At 36.5% G+C, this 12,756-nt stretch overlaps 2 protein-coding genes across 3 annotated transcripts; both read left to right on the plus strand.

Annotated features, from left to right (window-relative positions):
* Positions 1-200: 200 nt before the first annotated feature.
* On the plus strand, positions 201-2,987 carry LOC109048421 (E3 SUMO-protein ligase ZBED1-like). Its single transcript, XM_042768018.1, has 4 exons — positions 201-297; positions 534-638; positions 1,220-1,303; positions 1,398-2,987. The coding sequence occupies exons 1-4, from the start codon at positions 273-275 to the stop codon at positions 2,762-2,764; spliced, it is 1,581 nt and encodes a 526-aa protein (XP_042623952.1). The 5' UTR covers positions 201-272; the 3' UTR covers positions 2,765-2,987.
* A 2,746-nt stretch (positions 2,988-5,733) lies between these two features.
* On the plus strand, positions 5,734-9,514 carry LOC109048117. Of its 2 annotated transcripts, none has more exons than XM_019065796.2 (3): positions 5,734-5,886; positions 6,735-6,797; positions 7,750-9,514. In XM_019065796.2, the coding sequence occupies exons 1-3, from the start codon at positions 5,871-5,873 to the stop codon at positions 8,436-8,438; spliced, it is 768 nt and encodes a 255-aa protein (XP_018921341.2). In that variant the 5' UTR covers positions 5,734-5,870; the 3' UTR covers positions 8,439-9,514. The 2 variants fall into 2 exon arrangements, with proteins under 2 accessions (XP_018921341.2, XP_042623953.1); XM_042768019.1 differs by having other exon boundaries at positions 5,735-5,886.
* Positions 9,515-12,756: the final 3,242 nt, after the last annotated feature.

Below are 12,756 nucleotides of genomic sequence, written 5' to 3' on the forward strand. Positions count from 1 at the left end.
GATATGTCGGACAACCTCTAATAAAAACTTGTTTCAAATCGCTAAAGGTGTGTCGTTATAAATCATTGTAAAGCCGTCAAAACCTGATCAAAGATCAACATCGTTTGTTTACCACAAAAACACACCCTTCTCTACAGCCCGACAGTCATGTGACGGGTTACACAACTGAACATTCAAATAAACTTTTAAATGTTCGTTGACAAAAATGAAACTGAAAGTCTCTCCAACATACATCCCGTGAGCTCCATATTGATCCCAAATTATCCAGAGACATGAACAAAAAAAGAGCACACTCCGGTAAGTAGGCCTGTTTATTTTGTTTTATGTTATTTTATGGCTTTCTATAAAGCAAATGATGTGTGGCTTACCATAAATTGAACACTTTCAGAATATTTAAATCTAGTTTTAAGAATCAAATGGCACATTGGCAGAGTGAGAAGGGTTCGTTTTCGTTTGCCCTCTTTTGAAACATATAAAGATAGCAGGCTATCATAAAAGTGCTGTCTGTGTATTTTGTTGTCTCCTGCCTTCAGCAAATGATCTCCATAGAGGAAGAAGACATCGAGATTTTCCAAGAGACACGTTCATGCCACTTCCATATAGACGTGTGTACGGACAACAGAGCCGGCTGGAGAGTGGTAGGTCCCAGGAACTACTAAATTTGTTTGAGTGCCACAAGAATGTCCACTGAGGGACATTGTCCACCGACCTTCTCAAAATTGTTTAGTGTCGTTATGTTTGACCTGAAAGCAAAAGCGTTAAAGGCAAATATCTAATGTAGCTATAAGGTAAGCTGTAGCCTATATGGGCAATTTTCATTAACAATGTTGTTTTGTTTTTTTTTGGTTTGACAGCTTGAAGAATGCCTACTCTACACATTGTGAAATGGCATGATAAATGTCGCTCTTTTTAATGAATAGTTTCAGCTGTGCAGTTGTATTTTCCATACAACCTGTGCAAAATCCTTCCTAGGCTATTTAACTTTTGGAACAGACCATCCTGATTAAGGTCATGCATTGACTCAGTCAGTCAGTAGCCTTAAAATAAACAATAAAAATGAAAATAAATAAATATAAATAAAATCGATTTAGCAATATTTAATACTACACAACATTAAAATATATTTATAAGCCTTATAATAAATGTATACAAGTAAGACTCACACTTATTCAAATTTATCATATGGTAATACAGAAATATGTTTGTGTGTTCATCACAGGGAGAAAGTGGTCCCATGGTAGGCTAACTTTACATGCTCAACAGAACCAGCCTTATAATCAGCAAGAATTACCAACAAACGGAGGTGAGGTGTAATGGACACTTATGAAATCACTATGAGAAAATATTCTTCAGTATGACTACTTTATATCTCATTCAATGCATTTGATTTGAATTAGGTCATGGCTCGAATGTCAAGACACTTTTGAATATAATTATAAAGGATCTGCAGCCCTTAAGTGCTGTGACAAGACATCATCTCACAAGGACTCTGCAGTCCTCTTTAGATATTCAGTTAAGTGCCTCGTGGCTCCGAAATGAGCTTCAGAGCCTTTACAGCCATGTGAGGGGGGAAGTACAGAATGCAGTCAATAACGCAAGTAACCTCGCTCTCTCAGCTGAGTTGTGGAGCTCCAGTGAGAACGTGTTTTACCTGACAGTATCCTGTCACCTAATCAGCAAAAACTGGAAGCTGAAATCATATGTGCTAGATACAGCTCATTTACTCACCAAACATACAGCAGAGAATGCAGCAGAGCATCTTTTGAGAATTTCAAACGAGTGGAATGTGACAGAAAAGATCCAGACTGTGGTCACAAATGTTGATGGCATAAAGAAGGCCCATTACAGTGGATGCAGATGGACCTATATACCTTGTTTTGCTTATACCCTGGATAAAGTTTTCAGAGAAACCATACAGAGAACCGACTGTGAATCTCTACTCAGGAAATGTCAGCAAATAGTTGCATTTTTCCACCAAAACTACAAAGCCTCACAAAATCTCCAGGAGTATTCTGCTTCTCTCAATCTCCAGCGAAGTGAACTGACTCAATCCTGTGGTCTAAAGTGGCTTCCTACTCTTCATATGCTGAAGAACATCTCAGAGCAGTGGCAAGCCATTTTTAAGGTTTTTGTCAACAGACGAGTGGATGATCTTTGCCTGAATGAGAATGAAAGAAAAATAATTGAAAACATTGTGGCAGTGCTGGACATCATGAAGGACGTCACAGAGGAAGTAGGAAGTCGAGGGTTCAGTCCCATCTCAAACATCATACCGCTTGTGCAAATGCTGCAGAAGAGGCTGAGAAACCAATCAGTGGTAGAGAATTCAATAGCAAAGAAACTGTCAGAAGTGTGTGACTATCATATCAGTAACATCAAGAAAAACATTTGGTTTAGAGTTAGCACAGCGCTGGACCCGCACTACAAAACCAGTGTTCTGCAGGACTCTAGCATTGAAGACATCACAGCCGAAATCAGGAAACAGATCAGAGGATCTGCAGAGCACTGCAGTCATGACACTGAGTCAGTCTTGCAAAAGTACTTGAAAACAACAAGCATTTCAGTGAATGTGCTTGAATTCTGGAAGACTAATGAAGAGTTTAAAAATCTGGCAACAGTGGCCCACAAGTACCTCACAGTGGTCTCCACTGCCATTCCAGTGGAGCATGTGCACCAGCTGCAAGAAGCACGGCTTTTCGACAGGAGAAACTGTCTGGAGCCAGAAAATATCAATATGATCTTGTTTTTGAACAGCAACCAATGAAGAAAACACATTATGTACTATACATATACTCTATGTAAATAATGCTCAGCACTGTATATGTTTCAAGTACTGTCACAATTTATATGTCAATCTAAATATCTGTTACATGAATGCCATGGATGTATATGGAGCTGCATTAGTTGAAATTATTTGACAAAAAGTGACAGCACCTGACATGTACACTTTTTTCTTACACATTTACAGTATATAAATATATATATATTAACCAAAAATCTTGATCTAGACCATTTTTTTATGCTTTCCATTTCCTACATTAAATGGGAGCAAAATATAAAACAAATGCACATGCATATAAATAAACATATAATGTGTAAAATTAGTTGCGTAAAAAATGGGACCCCTCACTGGATATGATTATTCAAGATTTACATCTACAGTACATACCAAAGTTGAAGAGCTTGAATTCTATGAATTAAAGGTTTCAATATCTACCAACATCTGCTGAATCTGATATACTTTTAAAGCTTCAACAATTGTTTTTCAAAGCAACACAAACTGTGCAAAAAGGTCTAGAAAGTGTAGATTGTAGACTGTTGCATTGTGTTCTGTAGTGTGGAACACCACAGCAAATAAAACCTATATGACAGCTACCTGTAACCTGATAGATAACACATGGACCCGGCAGTCATGTGTTTTGGAAACCACACCCATTCATTTTATTGGACAGCTTCTGAAAATAGCAGATAAATGGAGAATTGGAAGCAAGATTAAAGTGGTAGTGACAAATGAAGATGGGAGAAAGAGAGACATCAACAAAGCAGGATGTGATCTCATACCCTGCTTCACGAACACAGTGGATGTGGTCTTCAAGGAGACGCTTGAGGCATCTTCTGACTGGAAAGTGCTGGTGCAAAGATGTTGTAAAATAGCATTTTTCTAAAGTTGAACCACAAGGTCACCTCAAGAAGGCTCAAAAAAGCAGTGGTTACCGCAACATAACCTGGCTGAGACCAAGGGTGATAAATTGCTTTCTACTCTAAATATGCTAGAAAGAATCTCAGAGCAGCATGAGGCCATACACCAAGTGTTAATTGAATTTGACATTTACTTATTGTTAAGCAAGCATGAAAATAAAAACAAGGACAATATCATCCCTCAAGGCATTCTAGGATGTCATCTCCAGCAAAATGATCCCACTCACTGTCATTATACATTATACCACAGGTGGAACTATGATGTCACTTTGTAGGCAAAAACCTGGAAGCGAGTTAGCATTTTAGCACTTCCGGATCCATCGTTCCAGAGTCAATGGGTTTTTTGAATGGGATTTTGGTTAAATCCCTAAAATAAGTTCTGTGGTTCACACGGGCTCAAGATACTTTCACGTTTCGTTCTACGACATAAAACACACCAGTTACACCCCACTCGTGATTTTTTTTAAACTGTAACGTTTCTTAAAAAAGACTAACAAGTTGCTAAATAGGACTACTGGTGCTGTCGTAGACATTAAACGTCATCACGTTGAACAGTTCATCAATTTACGGTATTTAGCAGTCGTAGTATAATTTGTAATACAATTAATTGTAGAATAACCAGTTTATAGTTTCCCCACATTTTATATTGTTGGTCAACTATGTTTTTTTTGTTTTGCCCTGAAATTCAACACAAGTCTTCAGATGGAAGATGCTCGTTTTAGCGCTTTCCTACTGATGCGGAGACTGGGTTCGTAAGGTAAACTCATAATGCGATTATTCCATGTAAACACCACATTTAATGGCTTAGTCACTGTAAAAGTGAAACTTTAAAGATGCATAGTGCTTAAAGCAGGACGTTCACCACGATCCACCCAGAAGGGGTCATGGCCAGAACCTGTCAAGATGTGGTGCACACATCTTGGCACTGACAACAGGAAACAAAAAGAGAAATGTTGAAAAAATAAGCTTTTCTCTCAAAGTAACATTCAGGATGTGTACAGATCAAGAGGCTTCTGGATGCCCTGAGAAGACCAGAGTAATGTCTGCTTATATTCAGTGAACTCGGAAAAAATGCTAATCAAACCTTTCTACTATGAAAGACTAGAAAACAAAATATTTTAACAAAACCAATAGTTGATATTATACAGTGGGATCCAAAATTTGAAAACACACTGAAAATCTTTTAAAATAGACCTGGAAATAAAGTATAAGAAAACAAAAGTACAAAATGAAATGAAGAAGACATATGTATAACGTCTGTTTGGAATAAGATAACTTTAACACCCCCATGGCATACTAATATGTTTATGAACATTTTCTCCCGTAATTTTGAACTCAGTATTCTTTGAATATGTACAGTAAGATCCACCCCAACACTCAGGTGCAGCAAAAGGTTTCTCACAGTACAATGACTTCCATTCATAGTTCAAGTTTAGGTTTATTGTCAGTCCGCTACGTGTGGATATACAGTGGAACAAAATGTCGAGTCTTGCAGGACCACGGTGCTACATAAATAAACATAATATAAACATACAACACTAAACGTAAAAACTATTTTCAGACCTACATACTGTAGCTAACTACTAACATACTACTGTAACTATCTACTGCTCAGGAATCTGACCTGAAGGACTTCTCTGATGAAGTTTAAAAAAAACACACAACACACACATATAGACTTGTGCTGACATTGTACACAACCAATGTATGGATGCAATGTATGAAAAAAAAAAAAATTGTCTTAAGATGCAGAAAGTGTGAATGTAATGCATTACAGTCAGTGGGCGCTAGCATCATACTGTGTCTCTAACAACTCTAAATTCAATTAAATGTAATGAGGTCTTATAAACAACAAGAACAACAACAAACTAACATTCTACTGTTTTAAACATTTAGTGTGGAATAATGCTAACTGTTTCCACTTACCTGATGCCTTCAAAACCTGATCAGAGTACAGCATTTGTTTCATCATCCCAAAGACACACCCTTCTCTAGAGCTAGACACTGACTGCCAGTAAGATGGCGAGTTACGCAAGTGAATATTTCAATATTCAAATAAAGTTATAAATGTTTGTGGACAGAAATGAAACCTAAACTACTGAACATCCCTACTACACAGAGACTGTGTGACATTCTGTGTGCTTCGTATTCCTCCCAAATTATCCAGAGATATGAACAGAAAACCAGGTGAGTGTTTATTTTGGTTTACTTTATTTTACTGCGTTCTCCAAAGCTAAGGATGTGTTACTGGAAATAATGTTTATTTTTAAGCAGGCTATACTGTAAAACTATTTAAATGTCTGTGTTAAGAATCAAATGGCACACTGGCAGAAGGGTTCATTTTAGCTGGCCCTTTTGTGAAACATTAAAGATATTGGTAACACTTTACAATAAGGTTCATTAGTTAACATTAGTTGACTACTTTAGTTAACATGACCTAAGCATGAACAATACTTCATCATTTATTAATCTTAGATTATGTTAATTTCAACATTTATAATGCATTATTAAAATCAAAAGTTGTGCTTGTTAACATCAGTTAATGCACTGTGAACTAACATGAACTCACAATGAATAACTGTATTTTCATTAACTGACATTAACAAAGATTAATAAATACTGTAATAAATGTGTTGTTCATTGTTTGTTCATGTTAGTTAATACATTAATGAACATTAACTATAATGGAACCTTATTGTAAAGTGTTACCAAGAAATCACAAAGGTGTTGGCCAAATGCGTTGACATTTAATCGCCAATGAAAGTGCCCTACATGGGGGAAAGAAAGAGATCAGAACCACTTCCTCAGAAACGCAACTAAAACAGAAGAAAAACTAAGGCGAGGCAGATGAGGTGGAGCTATATTTAAACCAATCCCCTGCACCACCCCCAAACCCACCCCATGATTGAGTTTTTTTTTTTTTTTTTTTTTTTTTTTTTTTTTTTATATTTCGTTTTCTGTAATACAAATTATAGGGGGGGGGGGGGCCTGTTAAAATGTTAAGTATATATCTGAAGTGTACTGTATATCTACAGGCAGGACCAGATGGGCTAAAAGATCCAGTCCCTACATGCAGGATCGACGCAGAGGAAAAAGAGGTGAGATAACATAAAAGGAGGGAAAAAAATCTCTCTAAAGGTTCTAAAAACTAGAACTAAACTAAACTAAATTAATCTTAAAATTAAAACTGTATTTAACTTTAACCCCTTAACTGTCACTCACATTTTTGAACATAGACTTGAAAGTGCACGATCCAAACTTACATTTTTATAATTCATGAACAAAAACATTTTATTACATGATATTGGTGTACCATTTTCATGGTAAAACAATGTATTATTTTAAAATGGGTTTTAAAGGATGAATTTGGAGATTTTAAGTTTTCAGTTGATATATCATTTCTGATATAACTCCTGTTATGATGTAGATTTTTGAGGGTACATTGTCATAAATTAATCTATTACTTTTCCTACATAATTTTTAACAAAAAAACATTGGTAAAATATCTATTTAGAAGTCTTAGACCTTTCCAACGATATATAGTTTGCCATGATTAGATAAGGATTTAATTGTAATATAGTGAAGTAAACTTAGGCGTCCCACAGAGGAGACGGGTGACAGTAAAGAGGTTAAACCATGTGTACTTTAGCTATTAAAATCTTGTGCTTGACAGTCATAATGATTCAATACTAAATTCAATACTAAATTATGCACAAGTATCGCATACCAGATGCATTTGTACTTGCGAGCACAAGTTTAAGGCGGTTTTCCAAAACCGGAAAATCGAATGACCATACAAGCTAAAAAAATTTACGAAGTGGTGTTATGAGCTGTATTAGTTGACCCAAAGTGATAGCACCTGATGTATACACTTTTTTTATGTATGGTTCAACCAAAAATTTTGATGCTGAATTTAAAAAGGTCTTCTTTCTCTTAAAGACATTTTTTTTTTTACATTTTCCTGATTAATACATTATATAGGAATGAAATATTATTAAAAGAAAAAAAAAAAGAAAAAAAGTAAAATAAGTCACTGTTTTTATTCTACAGATGATACAGATGATGGCCCCTTACTGGATATGATCATTTCAGATTTACATCCACATACCATAGTTGAAGAGCCTGGCTTTTTACATTTTTACAAATCAATGAAAGGTGAAAGGTGTCAATATCAACCAACATCTACTCACATACTCTCAAAACTTGAGCAATTGTTTTTCAGAAAAACACAAAGTGTACAAAAGCTTCTAGAAAGTGTAGATACCGTTGCATTGTCTTCTGAAGTGTGGAACACCACAGCAAATAAAACCTATATGACAACTACCTGTCACCTGATCGATAACACATGGACCCAGCAGTCATGTGTTTTGGAAACCACACCTCTACCCGAAGAATATAAACCCATTCATTTTATTGGACAGCTTCTGAAAATAGCAGATAAATGGAGAATTGGAAGCAAGATTAAAGTGGTAGTGACAAATGAAGATGGGATAAAGAGAGACATCAAAAAAGCAGGATGGGATCTCATACCCTGCTTTGCGAACACACTGGATGTGGTCTTCAAGGAGACGCTTGAGGCATCTTCTGACTGGAAAGTGCTGGTGCAAAGATGTTGTAAAATATCAGAATATTTTTCTAATGTTGAAGCACAAGGTCACCTCAAGGCGGCTCAAAAAAGCTGCGCTTACCGCAACATAACCTGGCTGAGACCAAGGGTGATAAATGGCTTTCTACGCTAATTATGCTAGAAAGAATCTCAGAGCAGCATGAGGCCATACGCCAAGTGTTAATTGAATTTAATGTTGACTTATTGTTAAGCAAGAATGAAAATAAAAACATAACAAAGACAATATCATCCCTCAAGGCATTCCAGGATGTCATATCACCAGCAAAACGATACCACTCACTATCAGACATTATACCACAGGTGGAAGCCATAAGGAGGAAGCTAAAAGAGCTGCAAGAGAGCGGAAATGAGTTAGCTAAGGAATTAGCACAACATTTGAATCATCACTTCAGTGGAGCCAAAGAAAATGACTGGCTGACATTGAGCACCACTCTTGACCTGAGATACAGAGACATTGCTCTCTCTGAGAAGGGGACTTTCACACGCATTATGAAAAGGATCATTGCTGAAATGGAAAACCTGAATGAAGAGAATCAAAGGAGTGGCTTTCGACAGCCCGACAATTTTGATATGGCTCTAAAGAGATACTTGGAAAAGGAGATTTTGCAGAGTGAATGGGATCCTCTTGCATTCTGGAAATTCCCAAAAGATGAAGACTGGTACCTGAGTGAGGTTGCACGCAAATACCTGGCTGTTGTGTCTACTGCGGGACCGGCTGACATTGCCTTTGACATGGAGAAAGCCAGACTCGTGGCCAGTCGAAGAAGCAGCTTGGATCCAGAACATCTAAATATGATGCTTTTTCTAAATGGCAACTGTTTCCTTCACTCTTAAATCACTATTTAACAGAGGGGAAAACGATCATAGCCTGTTTGTTGTGAAAGATGAACAGTCACAAATCATTACCTATTAGATATTATTGTTATTATTATCATGCTACCAGCACATCAGTTAATGTTTTAAGGGGTATAGTGGTTAATTGAGGTTATATTTTTATCTATTTTGATTAGGAACTATTTACTTTGTTTCAATAGTCAATAATCAATCAGTGACAATATGCACAATACAAATATTATTCATGAAAAGGGCTTTGCCTGCACTTTTTCAGTAGGTGAAGTCGCAAACAATTGTGAGATTTTTTTTTTACACAATTTCTTGTAAATAAACTTTGCATTGAAAAGAAAAAAACGGCTTTTTTTTTTTTTTATACGCAGAATACAATGGAGATTGTCTCACCAAATTTTAGCTATTGTTTGTTAGTTACCTTAAGCTGTACTTGCTGAATGAGGATTGACCACAAGATGGCAGTAGTAACACATTTGCTATAAGGCCTAGATTGAAGCATATAAAATAAAACACAATAAAATATAATGTAATATAATATATTTAACTTTATTTCTTTTTTTCTTTTGTGTTTACCTCAGCCAATCAATGCATAAAAGCACATGTTGTTCTTACATTATTGTTCATGATCACTTTGAATCCTTTCCCCCAGTGCGAAATGTTCACATTTCAATCAGTAAGCTTATGAAATGATCGATGTAGTCTTGGTAGAGCTGTTCTGTTCATGTTTTGTAACCCCCACACAGGCAGAGATTGTCTTACTATAGGGCAGGGGTAGGCAACGTCGGTCCTGGAGTGCCGCTGTCCTGCAGAGTTTAGCTCCAACCCTGAAAAAAATCCTCTCTTGTCTGTAGCCTTAGTAATCCTGAAGACTTTGATTAGCTTGTTCAGGTATGATTGATCAGGGTTAGAGCTAAACTCTGTAGGCCAGTGGCACTCCAGGACCGATGTTGCCTATCCCTGCTACAGGGAGATGAGAGGGTCTGTATAGAGTGGTGGACTTATGATGTCACTTTGTAGGCAAAAAACTGAAAGCAAGTTAGCATTTTAGCACTTCTGGTTCCACCGTTCCAGAGTCAATGGGTTTTTTGAATGGGATTTTGGTTAAATCCCTAAAATAAGTTCTGTGGTTCACACGGGCTCAAGATACTTTCACGTTTTATTCTACGATAATAAAACACACCAGTTACACCACACTCGTGATTTTTAAACTGTCACATTTCTTAAAAAAGACTAACAAGTTGCTAAATAGGACTACTGGCGCTGTCGTAGACATTAAACGTCATCACGTTGAACAGTTTTTACCAGTCGTAGTATAATTTGTAATACAATTAATTGTAGAATAACCAATTTATAGTTTCCCTGCATTTTATATTGTTGGTCAACTATGGTTTTTTTGTTTTGCGCTGAAATTCAACACAAGTCTTCAGATGGAAGATGCTCGTTTTAGCGCTTTCTTACTGATGCGGAGACTGGGTTCGTAAGGTAAACTCATAATGCGATTATTCCATGTAAACCACATTTAATGGCTTAGTCACGGTAAAAGTGAAACTTTGATGCATAGTGCTTAGTTAAATTTAAATGTTTACAGCCACATGAAGCTGTTACAGAGCATATAGATTTTTTTAAGTTCTGGCGCTTTTATTTAGGCTTAAAAATTCAAAGTTATATTATTTTGTGAAGATTATCTTGATGGACAAAACGTGTAAGTTTCATGAACTATGGTTGAACACACAGCTTATTTTTTTTTTTCAATAATCCAAAAGCCTATGGAAAAATCCTATAGGCTTTTTGTCGAGGGAACAAGTGTCATGCTAACAGCCGATCGGCATACTAAGTGACGTCATAGTTCCCCCACTCTGTTACTTACTATTTGAGAAAGTGTAACGGCTAACTCGGATCATGTGTGCCTTAATAACCAATCACATCACAGCCTTGACGTCATTGAATTTCAGTCAGAGTTGTACAACACTACAGATACCATAAATGAGAAGTGCGGTAAACTGAATCCCACCTGTCGCAAAAAGTCAGTGACTTCTCTTATAAAACACAGAGTAGCAGTTATTCAGTAGTTTTTAGCCTGAGGAATGGTTATTACGCATGTGAATCTGGGCAACTACAACATGACCAAACTTGCTCAGCTATTTTTTTTTTTTACTCTTAAATGATGATTCATGAACACAAAGTACAAATTATGGTCCTCTGGTGAAGTTTATCAGCTTTTTCTTTTATTGAAAAATATAACTGTCATTTTGCAAGGGAAAGTAAGTCGTTATTTATATTATTTCAGTACAGAATGATACAGACATTAAGTGAAAAAAGATAAACAGCAAATACCTGGAAATTAAAGAGATGGTTTTAAACTTTATTTTAGTGTTTTGACAACCATTTTCTGCAGCACCTGTAGGAAGATGTGGTGTTATAAACTATTATAAACCTGTGTGCATAACCAAGCAGAGAAACTATAGAAACCTCTATGCCATTGTATATGTATGGTACAGTTTTCTCTCTGTAAGCATAGACACAAGTATTAATGTCCTGAAAGAAAACTACTCAGAAACTGTAGAGGGAGCCCTGCTGCTCTAAAAACCTGTTACAGTCCAGCGTTCCAGCTCACTTTCAGTCTCACAAATCCAGTTCCGGTCATCTGGTCTTCTTCAAAAGCTTTGCGTGCAATGTGATATCCTTAACCCATAAAATGAACAAAAACTGGGCAACAAAAGAGAGTAAGAGAAGACATTGGCACATTTGATTATCCTCCATTTCTGCTCGCAGACAAAACAGCACAATGCAGCATTTTGACCAGATATAAGGCAACCCAAGCCCCCCGTACCCCATTAATAAAGCCCTTTCCAAATCATTCTATACCCACACTGAAAACCACTCTAGGAAACATGGAGTCTGCATTACAAACATCTTTCTTACAAATCGTACCTTACTTGTTTCTCTGAACAGACATGCTGATTTCACAAACCAACCAAAAACACTGACAGGTGAGCATGGAAATAATGTAGCTGTAGTGTTAAAGCTAATATAAAGCCTAACTGTGCTCACAAAGTGAAGGTAAAAGGCCACAGAGAGATCTGTACAAACAATTCTGTACCACTGAAATCAAGAGTTTACAAAAATAACCAATTCTACAAAATGGTGCTCTCTTCAGTTCAGTGTGCTTAATGTCAGATTACAGGGCCAACACTGTTGGATAAACAATAGCATCAATCAAAAGACTCAAATATACAGTAAATGAATAACTGAACATGATGTACATACATCAAGAGAAGAAAGCTTTTAAATTATCTCCCCAAAACATAACTTTGTGTCATGGGGGGGAAAAAATCTCAATTCCCAAAGTGCACAATGAACAGTTAATACTAGCTTTAATAAATGGTAATTATTTTATGTTTTCAGTGGTAAACCCACAGCCTGTAATAGTGTTAAGTATCTTGCCAGTATTTGGGCAAATTTGCTGTTAGCATAGTTTGTGAAAGTCTCGTAATAGAGACCTAAATATGAAGTGTTTAATTTCTGTGGCACTAAACAGAATTTCAAAAATAAGTTTCAAACATTACCAGACTGCCACTGGTCAA

Source organism: Cyprinus carpio, chromosome A12, assembly GCF_018340385.1.
Source record: "Cyprinus carpio isolate SPL01 chromosome A12, ASM1834038v1, whole genome shotgun sequence".
NCBI classification, from domain to species: domain Eukaryota; kingdom Metazoa; phylum Chordata; class Actinopteri; order Cypriniformes; family Cyprinidae; genus Cyprinus; species Cyprinus carpio.

What these genes read in the sequence shown, in the direction of transcription:
- LOC109048117 (XM_019065796.2), top strand. An exon ending in TCGACGCAGAGGAAAAAGAG is followed by an intron (nt 6,798 to 7,749) that starts GTGAGATAACAT and finishes TTTATTCTACAG; the next exon opens with ATGATACAGATGATGGCCCC.
- LOC109048421 (XM_042768018.1), top strand. Translation starts at nt 273, where the DNA reads ATGAACAAAAAAAGAGCACACTCCG. An exon ending in CAAAAAAAGAGCACACTCCG is followed by an intron (nt 298 to 533) that starts GTAAGTAGGCCT and finishes TCCTGCCTTCAG; the next exon opens with CAAATGATCTCCATAGAGGA. An exon ending in AGAATTACCAACAAACGGAG is followed by an intron (nt 1,304 to 1,397) that starts GTGAGGTGTAAT and finishes GATTTGAATTAG; the next exon opens with GTCATGGCTCGAATGTCAAG.